General features: G+C 57.0%; 1 protein-coding gene across 1 annotated transcript; it reads left to right on the plus strand.

The window, feature by feature from the left end:
• Window positions 1-1,735: 1,735 nt before the first annotated feature.
• PDLIM2 (PDZ and LIM domain 2) lies at window positions 1,736-16,455 on the plus strand. The gene is given in 12 exon segments (XM_055578724.1): window positions 1,736-2,268; window positions 2,270-2,377; window positions 2,379-2,652; window positions 3,744-3,838; window positions 4,538-4,689; window positions 6,746-6,815; window positions 6,916-7,037; window positions 7,193-7,271; window positions 11,367-11,455; window positions 11,694-11,839; window positions 13,739-13,856; window positions 14,865-16,455. Coding segments are annotated over 12 exon segments (1,692 nt in total). The 5' UTR covers window positions 1,736-2,007; the 3' UTR covers window positions 15,043-16,455.
• The last annotated feature ends 1,095 nt before the right edge of the window (window positions 16,456-17,550 follow it).

The following is a 17,550-nucleotide window of genomic DNA, read 5'->3' on the forward strand; positions in this document are numbered from 1 at the left end:
TCCTTGGTGGGGCCCTGGAGCCTCTGCAGCAAATTAACCCTACGCCCTGTACATGATTCTTTCTCTGCCTTGACTTGGCACAAGGCAGGAGGGGTGACCTGGCTGGGGGGAGGGTCAGAGCCAGGAAGGACCTTAAATCACTAGGGTGCTTATCCCAGTGAGGTGAGTGACTTGCCCAGAGGACCAGAGAGTGGCTAAGGGCAGAACAGTCCACCTTCTGTTCCATAGGGACGTGCCCCAGGGTCGGCTGACTTTCTCTTTGTTGTGAGTTTCATGATTGTAAATCACAGAGCAGAAATCCTGCTGATGAACCTGCAGATCTCTCTAGAGTCTATCCAAGGCAAAATCTGAGCCAAAAGATATACAAAACCAAGTCCCTGTTACAAACTGGCAGGATGGGAGTGGGTGGGAAGGAGAGGGAAATTAATCCATTAGGTCATTCAAATAATATCCCTTTTATAAAATTTCTTGGAGCAGCTGCTGAGGGGGCCAGGCACTGTGCTAGACCCAGGAATGGAGCAACAAGGCAAACAAAATCCACCCAGCCCTTCAAGGAACGGGCAACTTGATGAGGAGGGGAGATGTGTACAACAGGAGGGTAGTCTGTGTATCATCCCAGCTGATGCAGAGGAAACTGAGGCTGGGAGAGGCCGAGGAAATTGCTCGAGGTCACAGAGCTAGGTAGAGCACATCTGGCATTTTCGGTTAGGTCTTCGGGTGAGCCCTGCCCCAGGCAGCACCTGTCCTACCCACAGCTTCCAGCCTAGTTGGGAGGCAAGACAGATGCATCAGGCAAAGAAGCCACATGGGGAGGACTGGGATTTGTTAGTGTGAGAGCGGCTTACACACACCCAGACAGAGCTGTGGGAGGCCGGGATGGGCAGGTAGCTGCGCTAGAGGCAGGCTGGTCCAGGGAGGGCATAGGCAGGTGGGAGGGGAAGTGAGGGGACACCTTGCAGAGGGAACTCAGAGGGAATGACTCACACCTGACACAGGCAAGTTACAGCTGTGCCTACAGGTGTGCTGTGCTGCAAACAGGCCGGCCTGACAGTGTTAGTCTCAGTCGTGTCCGACTCTTTGCAACCCCATGGATGGTAGCCCCCCAGGGCCCTCTGTCCAAGCGATTCTCCAGGCAAGAATACTGAAGTATTCTTTCAGTATTCTTTCCCTTTTCCAGGGGATCTTCCAGACCCAGGGATCGAACCGGGGTCTCCTGCATTGCTGGAAGATTCTTTACCGCTGAGCCCCCAGAGTAAAGTGGAGACATGCGGGAGATAGGAGAGCTGGCTCTGGTGGGTCCTGAGGTTTCCCAGGGTGAGGTTTGCCTGGTTTGGCTCCACAGGGAACCATTTGCTGGATGGTTCTGAGCTGATGACACCTGGGGTGTCCTCCTTGACTGTCCTCTCCTGATCCCTAGAGCCAGGGACCCAGGTGGCTGGCAGAGGGCTGGGGGCACAGGGGAGCATGGGCCAGTAGTGGTTATTGGGAGTGGCAGGCCCCGGGCAGGGGCGACCCAGAGGCTGAGAGGGAGGCAGTCAGGAATGGAACGGGCATCAGCGCACAAGATCGAGGGATGTGTGTAGTCCCGGAGGGGGGGTCGATCATCTCCAGCTGGAGTCCCTCTTCATCTCCTACTGGGCCTGGAACGTCACCCTGAGTGGAGCAGGCTGGCGGTGCATCTCAGGCCGAGAAGCTCTGCGCAGCCAAAGCACCGCAGCAGTCGGTAGTCACCGCCCCTCCAGCGCGCTGGCCGGGCAAGGAGGCGGAGGCGCGGCCCCCGGGTTGGGATCTGTGGGTGTCAGGGCTGCATCTGCGCCAGCGTCTGAGCCTGGAGTGGGCGGAGGAGCCGGGCAGGCGGACCGCAGACAGACCCAGCCAGCCTTCCCCCACCTCGTCCCCGCCCCCGTCCCTTGGAAGGAGGGCGAGTTTCGGGGGTCAGCAGGCTCAGCTGTCTGCGAAGTGGGGCTCCGGGCCCGTCACCAGAACGCCTCCCCTGTCCCCGGGAGGATGGGGCTACCCCAGAGAGGATGGCTGCAGCCTCTAGGGGGCTCTCGGGAGAGTAGCCCCGGGCCCCCAGGGGGCGCGGGCCAGGTGGCAGCGCCCGGGCTGGGCTGCGCGGAGGAGGCGGCCTCCCCGGCCAGGGGCGGCGGCTGGGGCGGCGGCAGGGGCGGCCCTGGGATCACATGGGTGGAGGCAGGTCCCGGAGTCCCGGGCGGGCTCTCCCCTGAGTCAGGCAGACGGCGGCGGCGGCGGCGGGAGCGGCGGCTTCTCCTCGCCTCCCTCCTTCCCTTCCCTTCGCTCTCGGGCCTTGCCGCCCAGCCCGACAGGTGAGCGGGAGCCAGGTGAGCGCACCCACCTGTGCTCGGGGCGCATGGCTGGTCCTCCCCGGCCCCGGCGCCTTGGCCGTTCTGTGCGCCCGCGGCTCCCTGGGTGCCCGAACCTCTCTGCGCACAGCCGCTCCCCGCAGCCTCGCCTGCGGTCGGTTCCCCGCCTGGAGCTGGGCTTTCTCCTCCCGGGCGCTCCTACTCCAGCCCCCAGGCGCACCGGTACTTTGGTCTCAGAGCTTAGAAGGAGCCTGAACTGGGCGAGCCGGGCCGACGGGCTGGGCACTTCTTAGCTGCCCCGGTGCGGAGTCCACTGACCAGCTCAAAGGTCTGGGAATCCAAGGCATTTGCGAGCCGCCACAGCCGACTTGGGGCCTGAGGGAGGGACAGAGAGGTTGGGCCCGGGCAAAAGGGGAAGCCGAAGGGTCGAGAAGTGGGCAGACAGCCTCACTTGCCCGGGCACCCTCTCCCCAGTCTTCTAAATGCAGGAAGTGGTCCCAGTGTGCTTGATAGATTTGGGCAGCATTTGTAGTCCATGGGCCTCCCCAAGGGCAGCCCCAGGGTGGGTGCTTGGTAGGGTGGTGGCCCAGCTTGGCATTACAGCTTCCTGCCTGGGTTGGCTCCTGACTCCAGAATGAGAGGGTCAGGAAATCCTACAAGGGCCTGGTCTACAGGGACACTCCCTTAGCCAGTGGAGGGGCCCTGGATGGGAGTCCTGTGGTCCCAGCTCGGCGGCAGCATCTGTCAGCTCGCCCTGCTGGTCAGCGCCCCGGGGTGGGTGTGCCCAGCTTGGCAGATGAGCCTGTCCTTCTTGCAAGAGCGGCTGGGAGGGCAACAGGCCATTGGGGGAGGTGGAAGCCTTGTCTTGCCACTTGAACCACGTTCCCAGGGGCACAGTAGGCAGCTGGGAGGCCCCCAGCCAGCTACTTGAAAGCCTGCAGTGGTGCCGCCCCTTTCTGTTCCCCGAGTGTTGTCCTCCCCCAGAGCGGGGAGGAAGTACCTTGTGCAGTAGGGTTTGGGGACCGGAAGCCAGCACTAGGGGCACTTAGCGTTGATAGTGGAGGAGGGGAGAGGAAGTGCTGACATCCACCACCTGCCAGCCCTGCCTGCCCGCCTGCTCTCAGCAAGCCCCCGTGTCTAGCACCCCGACAGCCTGCCTCCAGGGAGCCGCTCTGCTGAAGACAGACTCTAAGGGGGAAGCTTAGAGTCCTGACTTCCCAGGGTGGGGGGAAGTGGAACTGAGGCCTGCGGGAGAGGTTAGTCACTTCCTCTACCAACCTCCACCCGCTGCACCCCCAACCCGCCTCAGCCCCTAACTGGCTTCTCCGGGGACCTGTCACACACACCTCACCTCCACTTCACAGCATCCCCCTGGGGAGCTGAGGGGCCAGCTCCATCTCTCCATCCTTTCTGCCTCAGGTATGGCACTGACGGTGGATGTGGTGGGGCCAGCGCCCTGGGGCTTCCGAATCTCTGGGGGCAGGGACTTCCACACGCCTATCATGGTGACCAAGGTAAGTGCTAGTTCCAGGAGATGGGGAGGTGCCCCCAGAGTCAGGGTCTTCCCTGTCTGTCCAGTCCCCACAGACACCTTTCTCTCTTTTTTTTTTTTTTTTGTTCTGGAGTCAAGGCCTGCTTCTGAGATTGTTGGCCGGGGCAGAGCTGGGGCCAGGTTGCCATGAGGATGTGGTGGCCACTTCTAGGGAGTGAAAGGGAGCTGGGCCAAGTGCAGGGCCTGCTCTTTCTCCTTGGTCACCGACCCCATACCTACTGGCAGCCACTTTGGTGGTTAGTAGGAGAGGCCCCCTGAGCTCTTGGTGATTCTCCCCTGACCCAGCCTAGGCAGGGGAAGTGTTCATGCAGGAGGCCTGGGCAGGCAGCACCTGCATGATTTGGTTTGCACAAGCAGGGCTCTTTTCAAGCACAGTTCCTGAAATTCTGCCATTGCATATTCTTTGAGAGGCCCTGTTAGAATCCCAGTGCTGGGGTCAGGGGTGGGGGGGCTGCCACTCCAGCTTCAGGACCCCTCCAGGAGGGGATAAGCTGATTAACTGGGTGGACACTGGTGGGCAGGGAGAGTGATGTTAAAGGGAGATATGCAGGCCAGCCTGGTGCAGGTCAGCTTCTGTGTTTCTTGGGCTGGACAAGGACATTTCCTCTCCTCGTTCCCACCTGAGTGTCACCTGAGACGACTTGATCCTCATCCCCTCCAGGTAACTGAGCGGGGCAAGGCCGAGGCTGCTGACCTCCGGCCTGGTGACATTATTGTGTCCATCAACGGTGAGAGTGCAAAGGACATGCTTCACGCCGAGGCCCAGAGCAAGATTCGCCAGAGCCCCTCACCCCTGAGGCTGCAGCTGGACCGGTAGGCCCTCCACCTCCACTGGGCCTGCCAGTATTGCTCTGCCTTCTGCCAGCTTGCTGCACAATGACTGCCCTTATCCCCTACCCTCAGCTCCAGTCTGGCCTCCCTGGGCCACTATGGTTCATCCGTGGGAAGGTCTGGGGCTCTGGGGCTGCAGCAGGACAGCTGAGGCCAACCGGGTGCCCAACCAGAGTCGGGTGAACAGTCAGAGTTGGGCAGGCTGGCATCAGCCACCTGGATGCCCGGGTTTGACTGGTTCCCAGTGTGTGGGGTACAGGGCGTGGGCATGAAGTGGGTTGAAGAGGAGGAAAGTGTGCCTGAGGCTGGGTCCCCAGGGTCCCTGCCTCCAAAAGCCTCTGTTCTGATCTTGGGATGGTGAGGAGTTTGGGGTCTCTCTCCCCATAGAACCCCCTGTGGCTCCCCATTTCCTCTCTGGACCCTGTTGGGGAAGGCAGATTCCCAGCCTGGAACCCTGGGCTGGGTTGGAGGGTGGACAGGTGGCTTCCTGGGGTGGAGCATCCCAGTGAGTCAGAGGGCAGGAATGCTGGGAGATCCCCCTGCCAGGAGAGCCCTCTGGGCGGGTCTTGAGCCTGAGTCAGGTACCTCCTATACCTCTGCCAATGCCTCCACCACCAGCTTCCCTCTGGGCTGGGGCTCCATGCCCTCTCCTCACCTCTGCCGCCCCTCCAGTGCTGTGGATGCTGGCTCCCAGCACCTCTCATGACCCCAGCCCCTTCAGTGCCTATGTCGTGCCACTTCTGGCTCCTGAGTGTTTACAGGAGTGGGGCCTGGAGGAGGAGGGTAGAGAATGGGTCATGGCATCTGGGAGGGGACCAAAATCCACAAGAAGCTGCAGAGTGGGGTGGGGGAGGGGTGAGGAGCTGCTGACACCATCACTTCCTCTCGCATCCTTCTTGGATGGGACCAGCCCCATCAGAGAGGTGGTACCCCCAGGCCTCCTCCAGTTCCATGTGGGGCCAGGTCCAGACTCCCTGCCTCTTCTTTCTTTTGCTCAAACCCCTCCTAACCTCTCCCAACACCCCAGCCCCAGGAGACCTCTCAGGCACTCAGAAGCCCCAGGCAGGAAGTGGTGCTCTGGGCGGGGCCAGAGCCCAAGCTCCCCTCACTGAGGCCCTAGACTCTCTCCTGGGAAAGAGACGAGGCTGTGGCTGGCATGGAGTGTGGGGACTGAGGTTCCTATTGACCTTGCTGGAAGTGGTCAGACCTCCAGGATTGGTGTAGTGGGACATGGTGGGCCCATCCCTCACCCTCAGCAGCTCCCAGCTCTCCAGTCACCTCCTGTTGAAGGCTCCAGTCAGATTCCACTGGAGGGGAGTCCCTGGGGAGCTGAGGCTGGGGGTTGGGGGTGCCTTGGTGATTAGCTGCCTTGTTCTTTAGGTCCTTCAGCTCCCTGTCTGGCAGGAAGTGGGGCTGGCTCCACCCTCTGTTTTATTGGGGGAAGCCTGCAGAAGGGGCAGAAAAGTGATTCTTTCAAAGGCTGAGCTGGCAGGGGACAGGCCCCTGGAGAAAAGGAGGCAGTGGGACCAGCCATTGTAGGTCTTTAAGAATTTTGGCAACTCTGTCTCTCTCTGGTCTTGAGTTTCTGCAGGGGTGAAGGATAAAGGATTATTTATATATAGTCAGCTGTCCCCTGCCAAACTGATCCACAAACTGATGCTGACCAGTGATACAGTTTGGGTGAAATGTTCCCCCACCACCACCGAAAAAAAAAAAAAAAGGAAAAACAAAGGCAAGGCAGAGGGAGGGGTGATATTGTCTGGAGTTTTTAAAAAACTTTGAATGTATTGAACTTTTTGCTGAAACGATGTCCTTTCTACTTTGTAGTGCTGAATTGTCCTTTGTTGTAAGAAATGATGGTGGTCGTTGATGATAGTTACTTGTGAATTTGGTAAAGTTGAGATTTAGCTACCTGATGTCTGAATGTTATGTACATTTTCCTAATCTTGAGAACCCAGTCTGGGGACAGCTGGAATCTACAGCCCCTACCAGCTGCCAGGACCCCGGTGACACTCACTTCCCTCTTTCTTCTCTTCAGGCCCCAGGCTGCCTCTCCCGGGCAGGCCAATGGGGAAAGCTCCCCGGAAGTGCTGGCCACTCGCTTCCAGGTAGGACGATGCCTCCTGCTGGGAGCCCCACACCCTGAAGTGATGGGGGCCCCTCCCTTGCTCCTCTCGGCCCTGCTCTTCCAGGCCCCTCTCTCCACAGAGCTCCAGGAGGACACACACTGACAGCCAGGCCTCCCTCAGCCCCCGGCCATGCAGCCCTTTCTTCACCCTGCCCCCGACCAGCCCCCAGGCTCCCACTGGAGAGGCGGTGACCAGCCACAGGTGAGCGCGGCGGGTGGGCACCGCATCCACAGGTGCAGGCTAGCCTCTCAGAGTCTCTGAAGCTGAGGTTTGGGGGCTCTGGGGGTCACCTCTGTTTCCTTAGGGCAGCCTGGTGGAGAGGACCCAGGCACCCTCTGTCCATTTCCCCATTTCAGTTTCCAGAGCCTGGCGTACTCCCTGGAACCTGCTTCTGCTGACCACTTGTACTATGGGGGCCGCCGTGGAAGCCGACAGGTGAGGATACCTGGTTGGTTGGAAGTGGCACCTGTAGGGCCACAGGTAGCTGGCCCCACCTGGGCAGTCAGCACTGTGGTCTCCTAGCAGTGGTGGGCTCCTCTCCGGAGCTAGGAGGCCAGCGCTCTGGTGAGGGAGACAGTCCTTGGGCTGGCTAGACCCAGGTGGCCTTCTACATCTTACATTCCTACTCGCTGCCACCTCCTCCTTGCTGATGGCTTCCTCCCTTCTCCAGTGTTTCTCTTGGGCTGGGACCGAAATAGTTTTGCTGCTGTTGTTGGGATGATTCCCTTTGGCTCTGGCTGCATCTCTTGAACACATTCCTCCCCATTCCAAGCCCCATGCCCGCCCCCAGCTCCCATCACCCATCCCCCCTCTTCCTCCTCTGACTCAGCCCCCAAGAACCACCAGAGAACCACCAGCCGGACTGTGATTCCGACTCCAGTTGCATTTGGCTTATTCTCTGTTTTTTCCCCCCTCCCCAGCCCTTTACTCCTGGTCCCACTATCTGACAGACAGGACCCCCCAGGTCCCACTGTCTACGAGTGACAGCCCAACCCCCACCCCTTGGTGGTATTTCTCCTCTCCAGGGGCAGGGGTGGGGAGGTGAGGAGTGAGGCGGCCAAGAGTCCTGGCCACAGCTGCTGGGGGCAGAGTTTGTGGGGGCAGGTCCAGCCTTTGGGGTGAAGGGGATGAGGCCCAGCTGCTGGAATCCTACCTCAAGTTGATTCTGCATTCCAGAAAGCAGAGCCTTTGGAGATGGCTGGGGGAAGGTGCTAGAAACTGGGGGCTCTGGAGAAGGACAGAGCACGGTCTTTTGGAGACTTCGTAGTAGGGGCTCCCTGGTGACCCGCTGCAGGGCCTGCCCAGTGGCCCTCCATGCAACGTGGGCATAGAGATGTATATATTCAATGAGACACCATCTTTAAGGAATTTCAAACGTAATTGTAGAGATAAGAGAGACATGCAAAACAACTTTGAAACAATTAAAGCACTGAACGGTATGGTCTTAATTATAAAAGCAGGAGGCGTTCTGGGAGGGGACAGCTGAGTGTGGGCTGGGGTGGCCTGAGAAGGCTTTGTCAGGAAGTTTGCTGGATGTCAGAGGTAGATTTCGGATTAGAGATGATGAGCTGGGGAGATGGGAACGCAGCAGTAGGAGCAAGACCTGGCGTGTCTGGGCCTGGGGGCCTTCTCCACAGAGATACGGGCTGAGACCAGCTAGGGATGAGCTTGGTCCATCCTGGCCTCCTTCCTCCCGGTGTCTGCAACCAGGGCAAAGGGGAAAGGCAGATGAGATGGGGAGTGGCTTTCAAAGTGGCAGCAGCAGCACCTTGGAACTTGTTAGAAATGCAGATTCTCAAGCCCCAGTCTAAACTTACTGGATCAGACAGGGGTGAGGGCCTGGGTGGGGTGGGGCCACCCATCTGAGTTCTCAGGAGCCCTCAGGGATCTGCTGTACACACAGCTTTGAGGACCACCCATGTGGTGTGAAGAGGAGCTCTGGGCGGGGTGGCAGGGAGACCTGGGTTAGTCTTACCTCTACTGTGTCACTTGGGACAAGGCCCCCTTCCTCCACTCTCTGGGCCTCAGAGTTGGACCTGAGGCTCTGAATTCCCTTCTTTGATCCTGAGGCCTCTTGTCATTCTTTCAACAAATATTTGTGGAGCAGCTGATTCGGTCAGGCACCCTTCTAGGCTCTAGGGATACATTGGTGGAAAAGCAGAAATTCCTAACCCTGTGAAACTTGCCTTCTGGTCTACGACAATGAGGCTGTGGTCAGATGGGGTGGAGTCACCAGACACATAGCTCCTTCTTGGGAACCACTCATGCACTTGAGCACCTTAAAGGCTCTGAAAAGTCCTGTGAGAAAGATGCTTAATTTTATTAATTTCCTAAACTTGTTTAACTGCAGAATTTCTCCTGGGGTTCCCCATTGTCCACTCCCCCAACCACTCAGTTATTAACATCCCCTGCAATACATTTTGAGAAGTATTGGCTAGTGACAGCTCTTGATGAGCAGATAAACAGCTTTGGAGATGAAAGGTGGTTTGGTAAAGGGAAGTGTCACCTATAGGTGCCTCGAGGGGAGGAGGGAGGTAGGGAAGGGAGGGGAAAGGTGAAGCTGCTCCAAGTCAGGGAGTTGGGCTTCTCTCTTTACAGGCTTGCCAGGTGGCTCACCTATAAAAGTACTCGCCTGCAATGCAGGAGACACAGGAGACGTGGGTTTGATCCCTGGGTCAGAAAGATCCCCTGGAGAAGGAAATGGCAACCCACTCCAGTATTCTTGCCTGGGAAATCCCATGGACAGAGGAGCCTGGTGGGCTACAGCCCATGGGGTCAGAAGAGTTGGGCACGACTTAGTGACTAAACCACCACCACCTTGGGGATGAGGTGGTCTGGCAGGTAGACGGGGGCAGAGGTGACTACAGATGAGGTGCCGCTGGCCCAGGCTGCAGTGGTCATGGTCTTGCCTCTGGCTCCCGAGTTGGCTAAGGCATCACTGGGCTCAGGAAGTAGGACATTACCAGTCCTTATGGTGCCCTTCGGAAACCAGAAGTTGCCCCCTTCTCAACAGGCACACTCTTGGGTGACCAGATATGAAGTAAAAACAGCCCCTGTTTCACTGGCCAGCATGAGGACATGGCCTACGAAGGGAGCCAGGGTGGATTTCAGCTCTCCCTCCCTGCTGGCCAGTGCCCCCATGCAGGGCACATGCTGGCCTGTCTGGGACAGCAAGATGAACATTGTTCTTGAGTACCTGGTGCTGGCTGTCCTTCCTAAGGGAACAGCCTCACCATCTGTCAATTGACTGCATGGCACCAGCCGGGCACCCAGGAGCCCAGCGAGGAGTCCTAGCTCAGCCTCCCACTGCCTGAGGGACTTGGACCAGCCAGTTTCCTTTCTGACCTTTAATCTCCTTACTGTAGAAGCCGAGGAACAGAAGAATGCAGGCTGGTGCAGGGGGTCTGGTGCAGTGAGAGTTTAGGGCTTTTTTTTTTTTTTTTTTAAGACTTTGAAGTTTGTTTTCAGCTTAAGAAGTCATGAAGTTTTTCCACTTGACACCATACTTCAGCCCCAACTTTTTAAAAACAAAGCATTTGATTTGGCCACGCTGGGTCATAGTTGCGGCATGCAGGAACTTCTGTCTTTGTTGCAGCATGCAAACTCTTAGTTGTGGCCTGTGGGATCTAGTTCCCTGACCAGGGATCAAACCTGGGCCCCTTGTTTTGGAAGCTTGGAGTCTTAGACACTGGAACACCAGGAAAGTCCCATCCCTGACTTTGAATTTTAAAGTCGAAAGTGTTTGGCTTTCCGGGAAACTGTGCCCTCAGCCTGGCCTTGGCGAGCCTAGTTGTCGCTGAGGCTCTCCTCTCCTTTGGGGATGGCTACAGAGAGAGTGCAAGATGCAGCCAGAAAGCAGAGCAACAGGGAGACTGCAGGCAAGATTTCCAGGTAGAGAACAGGTGTGAGAGGCCCAGAGGGCAAGCACACACTGAGCAGTGGACTCTGCTGTGAGCCCCAAACAGGCCTGGCTCAAGGCTCCATGCGGCAGGACCAGACTTCCCAGGGCAGTCGGGAGAGGCTGGTGAGCCCAGACCCTGGCGTTATCAGAGAGATCTCCCCCAGCATGTGGGGGAGACGGGACTTTTGTGTGGCCCCAACTCTGACACCAAGAAGGGTCTTGGCCCTTTATGTTTCCTTTTCCTCATTGCAAAAGGGTCAGCTTACTTTCTCTCTGCTTCTCTGCCTCCCCCGGCGCCAGTGTGCATCATCTTTGCAAACACAATGCGTGAGATGGCAGAGGAGCCGGCACAGTGGCCCCACATGCTCGTCTTCATTCTGTCCCGTGCCTGTTCCCCTTTGGGCAGCAGCTCACCCTTCCAGAGCTGGGCGCTGGCCTCCCTCCCTTCTCAGACCCAGTAGGAGCAGCTGCTGGCGGTTGTGGAGGCAGCAGGGGGAGCCTGCTGGTCAGCGAGGGCCGGGGGCCCCCTGGTGTTGGCCTGGGGAACAGCTGAGCCTGGCCGCTCAGATTGGTGTGCTGGCCCAGGGCCCCACTGCTGACTCCTCCCCTGGTGCCTCTCCTTCCCACAGGCCAGCCTCAGCCCTGCTGGCGACCCGGCGGTACTGGTACTGCCGCCACCGCCCTCCCCGGGTGCCCGTTCCTCCAGCTCCAGGCTCAGGTACCACTGGGGTCTGGAGGGAGGGGTGGGATCTTGGAGGGTCTGGGAGCAACAGGAAACTGTCAGGTTTCCCGGAGAAGGGTGGGGGGGGGGTCCCAGCTCTGTAAGCCCAGTTGGCTTCCCTTTGACCCCCAGAATCCTTTATCCCGCCCCGGGACACTCTTTCTCTGCCCTCCTGCTCCTCCTAACTCCCGGGCATGGGTCCCTCACTCCTGGCTGGCTCCCTCCATCCCTGCAGTGTGGCCTCAGAAGGCGAAAGCCACCTCCTGAGAGAGGACTCAGAAGTCTTCAAAATGCTGCAAGAAAACCGCGAGGCACGAATGGCCCCCCGGCAGTCCAGCTCCTTCCGGCTCCTGCAGGAAGCCCTAGAAGCTGAGGAGAGAGGTGAGCCCCTGGGGGCTCAGGCCGGAGGACATTCCCCCAGGACACTCTGAACTGCTGACCAGATGTGTTAATAAATTAGCATTTAAATCAGTATTTTTTAAGGCTCTGACTTATAGAAGCCACCTTCCCTGAACTTCAGGAGCCTCTCGTCTGGTAGGGGTTATTGGGTTGCACCCAAAGGTGCTGGCTAGGTTCAAGGACGTGCCAAGGGAACCATAAAGGTAGGTGGTGGGCCCTGGGTCTCCAAGGAGGACTTCATGGAGGAAGAAGGGTTTGCCTTGGCCCTTGAAGAAAGATCAAGTCTTTCACAAACGGCCTTAAGAGGGTGGCCTGGAGCAGTGTGGAATGTGGAGGTCTGAGCCAGAGGGTTTTCGGGTGGGATCAAGAGGACTCTGGCTGCATGGAGAGGGGCTGTGGAGGTTAAGTCCTGGCTGTGAAGCCTTGCATCCAGGCTGAGGAGTGTCCTAACCCAGGAGGGCTGGGTTAAATAGTGCCAGAGGATACATGAGGGGCCAAAGTAGGCAACAGAGGTATGGGCTCCCGCCAGCGGGTGAGTTGTTAATTCATCAGACGTTTACTGACTCATCCAGTGGACCAGCCTTGAGCTATGTGGCAATCGAAGGTGGTCAGGACCCACCTCTACTCCCGAGGAACTCCGTGTATTGGGAAGACTGGCTGTTCAGTATTCTGGGAAGTGGATGTTTGTGTGTACGTGTGTGTGTGTATCTATGTGTGATGTCGGAGGGCAGGGAGGGTGGCGCAGGGCACTGCCTCCTTCCAGGGGAGAGATGAGGAGGGCCTGGCCTCGGCAGTGGTATCAAGGGGACAAATGATGGGACTGTCAGAAGTATTTGATCGGCAGAATCACTGGTACCTGGTGAAAGAGAAAATGTCAGTCACTCAGTCGTGTTTGACTCTGCAACCCCATGGACTGTAGCCCGCCAGGTTCCTCTGTCCATGGGATTCTCCAGGCAGGAATACTGGAGGGGGACCTGGTAACTGGTTCCAAGTCTGATGTTTTGCTCCTGGAGGTGTTCACAGAGGGAAAGGAGACAGGGTAAAAAGCTTTGGAGCAAAGCACATCCATCACCACCCCAAGGCCTTGGCAGGCCCTGGAAGGGGGCACAGAGAGAGGTGGGGAGGGGGGCAAAGTGTGTCTATCACCACCCCAAGGCCTCAGCATGCCCTGGAAGCGGGTACAGAGAGAGGCGGGGTTGGGGGGGGCGGTGAGGCAATGCAGACAGATGGTGACTTCACCCCTGAAGTCTTGGCATCCTCAGCTGTAGACAGGGACCATACCTGCCAGGTAACATCTGTGCTTCACCTTCACTTTGTTCCAAGGCTCAGACACCATAATGCACATGAGAGCCCTTTGAAAAGTGCACAGAGACGGTATGGTGTGTGTTATTATCTGTTATTACCATGTCTCTTAATGTCATCATGACTGGATCAGTAGAAAGGAACTGCCTGCTTGGTCTGATGTGTCAGACACTCAGCACAGACGCTGCTCAGGCTGCCTTAGCTTGGGTAGCTCAGCCTTGAATCTGCTCCCTGCCCTTGACCAGCCTCAGCCAAGGGTCTGGCATGTTAATCTCCTTCCTCCATGACCCCCGTTCATACCCAGGGTTGCGTTGAGGTCCACTGGGAAGTGTGCCTTTGACAATGAGTCTCTTTGGAGCTAGTGCTGGGGGAGGTGGAGTGAGCATCAAAAATACAGCCTGGGGACTTACCTGGTGGTCCTGTGGTTAAGACTCTGCCTTTCAATGCAGGAGGGTACGTGTTTGGTCCCTGGTTGGGAGACTAAGATCCCACATGCCTTGTGGCCAAAAAAAAAATACAGCCTGATGCTGCTGCTATGGACAAGCTCTGATGTGTCTGTCTGTCCTACCCCCTGTCCAGGTGGAACACCTGCCTACCTGCCCAGCTCGCTGAGTCCGCAGTCCTCCCTGCCCACCTCCAGGGCTCTGGCCAGCCCACCCAAGCTCCACACGTGTGAGAAGTGCAACACCAGCATTGCGTGAGTGTTGGTGGCCTGGGGCGCAGGGCCTGGGATAGGGAGGGCAGGGCCCAGATGCTCTGTGTGAATCCACTAGCCAGAGGCCCAGGGGGGAGCACTGCCACAGGGGACTTGTGATGGGCTCAGGGGTCGTTTCAGCCTTCTGGGATGCTTGCACTGGCTTTTTCCTGCAGTCTCTCCTCTTGCTCCATTTCTTTCCCTGCCTTCCTGGAGGAGGAAGAAATGCTACTGTTTTTGATTTCTCTCCAATCATCATCTCAATGCCTCTGGAGATCTGCTCCGCCTCCTCCTGGAAAATCTTGCTCTTACTCCCTTCTTCCCGCTCTTAGGCTGCCTTTTCCAGAGGTAGGTGCATTTTTTCTTAGTGGGTGGTGTGATAATGTAGCTCAGAGAAAACATTCTCTCGAAAATTGAACCTTGGCCATCCCACCTTCCTGGTAAATTTCTTCCATGCTCAGTGTTGATGGTCAGATAACTCTAGGCAAGTCCCTGGCCTCTATGTTTCATCTGCAGAATGGGAGACTGCCCACCCCAGCTGTGCATGCCCGAGGAAGGGGATCCTATGCCTTGGTTCTCAAAGAGCTGCAGCTGGGCCCCTGAGGGATTTCAGCCAACACCCCCAGAATTTCCCCTTCGGGAGGTCCCCAGCCCCAGGATTTGCGTCTCCAATTCATCCCCTGGTGACATGATGCTGTGGGTCTTCGCACCTGGGACTGCACTTGGAGAATCACTATTCTGTTAACAATCCACAAGATTCAGGATAGTGCTTGTCTGCCTTTGTGCGGGGGAGGAATGACTTTAAGATTGGGGTCCTATGGGTGTGGGCTGGGGTTTCCCTGAGGGTAGGCTTGAGGAGTCAGGTGTTTGAGATTTGGGGACCTTCCAGGGTCCTGGCTCTGGGCTGGGGACTAGGCTCCCTGAGAATGGAAATGGTGGCATCGTGCCAGGCACTCCTGTCCCTCCCTCCTGCCCCCCAGGTTAATGGCTGTCCCCTCCCTGTCCCTGCAGGAACCAGGCCGTCCGTATCCAGGAGGGGCGGTACCGCCATCCTGGCTGCTACACGTGTGCTGACTGCGGGCTGAACCTGAAGATGCGAGGGCACTTCTGGGTGGGGGACGAGCTGTACTGCGAGAAGCATGCCCGCCAGCGCTACTCTGCACCCCCCACCCTCAATTCCCAGGCCTGAGCTCTCAGCCCACCCTCCACTCTGTGGGCACCTCCACGCCAAACCTGTGCTAATAGCACGTTGTCCTGGAAAGGTGATGGGGAGCGGGGTGAAGCCAGAGGCTGGGACCTGCCTGTGCTGCAGGTGAGGGCAGTCCACATCCCCAGGCCTCTGCTGGATACTGTTGCATCCTCTTGATGGACAGGCTCTGCATCAAAGCCCGAAGTGGGTGCTGCATTGGACATCTTTGTGTACCGGGGATTAAGCAGGTTGGGACACGGATATAAGTGTCTAGAAGGAGAGGGGTGGGCCAGAGGCTACAGGTATTCACTGTGTAAAGTTTTCAACATATGAGCACTAAAAATATATACTGTACGTGAACAAAATAAAGTAGGTGCCCCTCTCTTCTCTCCTTCCCTGCCCCAGCCCCTGGAAATGAGCTTCCCATAATCCTAGGTGGAGAGTCTCTCTTTTTTTTATTTTAAAAATTGTTTTGTAATTTTGCACTGGGTCTTCACTGCAATGCGTGGGCTTTCTTGAGTTGCACTGTGAGGGCTTTTCTTGTGATGCACGGGCTCTGCAGCATGCAGGCTCAGTAGCTGTGGTGTGCTGGCTTAGAAACCCTGTGCCATGTGGGATCTTAGTTCCCTGACCAGGGATCAAACTCACGTACCCTGTGTTGGGAGGCAGATTCTTAATCACCCCACCCCTAGGGACATCCCTGGAGAGTATTCATATATAACAATTTTTTGCCCTCTTATTTCCCCCCTCCCTCAAACCCCACTCCTACCAGATGCTTCGCCATGTGACATTCCCTACTGAAGAGACTGGCTCCTTTTAGTGGATGGTCATGCTCTCCCTGGACCATTTTGTAAAGATGCCTGTTTTATTGGGATGATCCCTGGTAGAGGAATGAGTGTCTCACTGGGAGCCTGGAGAGGGATGAGGGTGACAGAGTGCTGGAAGCAAACAGGAGGCAGGCCCTGAAACCACTTCTGCCCAGGCCCGTCTCAGTAAGACAGCATCTTCCTCTGCCAGCCCTGCCTGGGCTGGCGCTCTGCCCCTCGCTCTACTTCGTATGGATGCTGCCAGCCCTGCTGACTTACTCAGAGGAGCTGGGGAGGCAAGTGAGGAGACAACACCTAAAGCTGTGGTCCCCAACCTTTTTGGCACCATGGATTGATTTTGTGGAAGAAAAGTTTTCCACGGACTGGGGCAGAGAGGGGGGTGGTTTTGGGATAATTCGAGTGTTTTTCATTTACTGTGCACTTGATTTCTGTCTTGTGGCAATCTCAGGATATTCCGCCCTGACTTTAGGGCTGGGGTTCATGCTCCTGTGAGAATCCAATGCCTCGGCTGCTGACAGGAGGTGGAGCTCGGGTGGTAATGGCAGTGTTGGGGAATGGCTGTAAATACAGATGCTTTGCTCACTGGGCCTCCTGCTCACCTCCTGCTATGCAGCCTGGTTCCTAACAGGGCACGGACTGGTACTGGTCTAAGGCTGGGGGGTTAAGGACCCCGATCTAAAGAACTTTGTGTACTTGCCCAAGGCTGTCTGTACCCATTTGAGAAAGATCATCCCTAGGGGTAACCTTGGACAGGGCTGTGAGTTAGCTTTGCCTGGGAAGGACAACCCAGCAGTGCCCCCACCCTCCCAGCCAGGGTTGGTCTGCCAGCCTCTCCCCTGGGAGCCCCAGCTGCTTCACAGGTGGTAGATTGGAAAGCTGGTGCTAGGCATGCCTGCCCTGGGGATATGTTTGAGTCAGACAGGGGGTTGTGGTCCTCTGCCAGATTTTTGGCTTGATTCACCCATCACTTCTGGTCCTAATCCCAGAGGACATTTTAGAAAGGTGCATGGGTGCTGCTGGGGTGCAGCACCTACCCTACCACCCAGTCAGTCTGGAGAGAAAAGATAAAAGCTGGAGGGTGCTTTGGTGCTATCTGGTTCTTTTTGAATGGAATCTTGCCAGAGACTGTGTGTGATGCCTCCTCAGGCACCTTGATATAATTTATACCTTGCTATAATTGTCCCACGTTTTGCCTGAATCACTGCCTTTATTTTTATAGGAAAGATCAAGCCTGTCTGTGGCTCAGGAGTTGTCAGGCCCCAACAATCTGGTCCCAAGTGGGACAGGGTCCTTGGCGCCACCTAGTGTCAGGTGTAGCCCTTGGCAGGGAGAATGCTCACAAAAGGGGACTGATTGACTCCTCTGTAAATTCTTGGGTCCTGGCACAGTGGGAATACCGGAAGAGCACTTTTATGGGTTTCCTAAAGATGTATCATCAAGTGGCAGCAATAGAGTTGACATGATGAAAAGTGCTATATGGTAGTGAGTGTGAAGAGCTTATGTGGAACACACAGCAGCACTCTGAGAGTTCAGAGCCAGGGCCATCATTGTCAGAGGAACAGGACTCAGACAGGTGGAGGAGAGACGTGCAGAGTGAGGGGGTTAGTGCAAGTGGAATGCTCAGGTTAGGGGAGAGGCTGAAGGCGATACTGAGACAAGATTGGAAAGGAAGATGGGAGCC

This window comes from Bubalus kerabau, chromosome 4, assembly GCF_029407905.1.
Source record: "Bubalus kerabau isolate K-KA32 ecotype Philippines breed swamp buffalo chromosome 4, PCC_UOA_SB_1v2, whole genome shotgun sequence".
NCBI classification, from domain to species: Eukaryota; Metazoa; Chordata; class Mammalia; order Artiodactyla; family Bovidae; genus Bubalus; species Bubalus kerabau.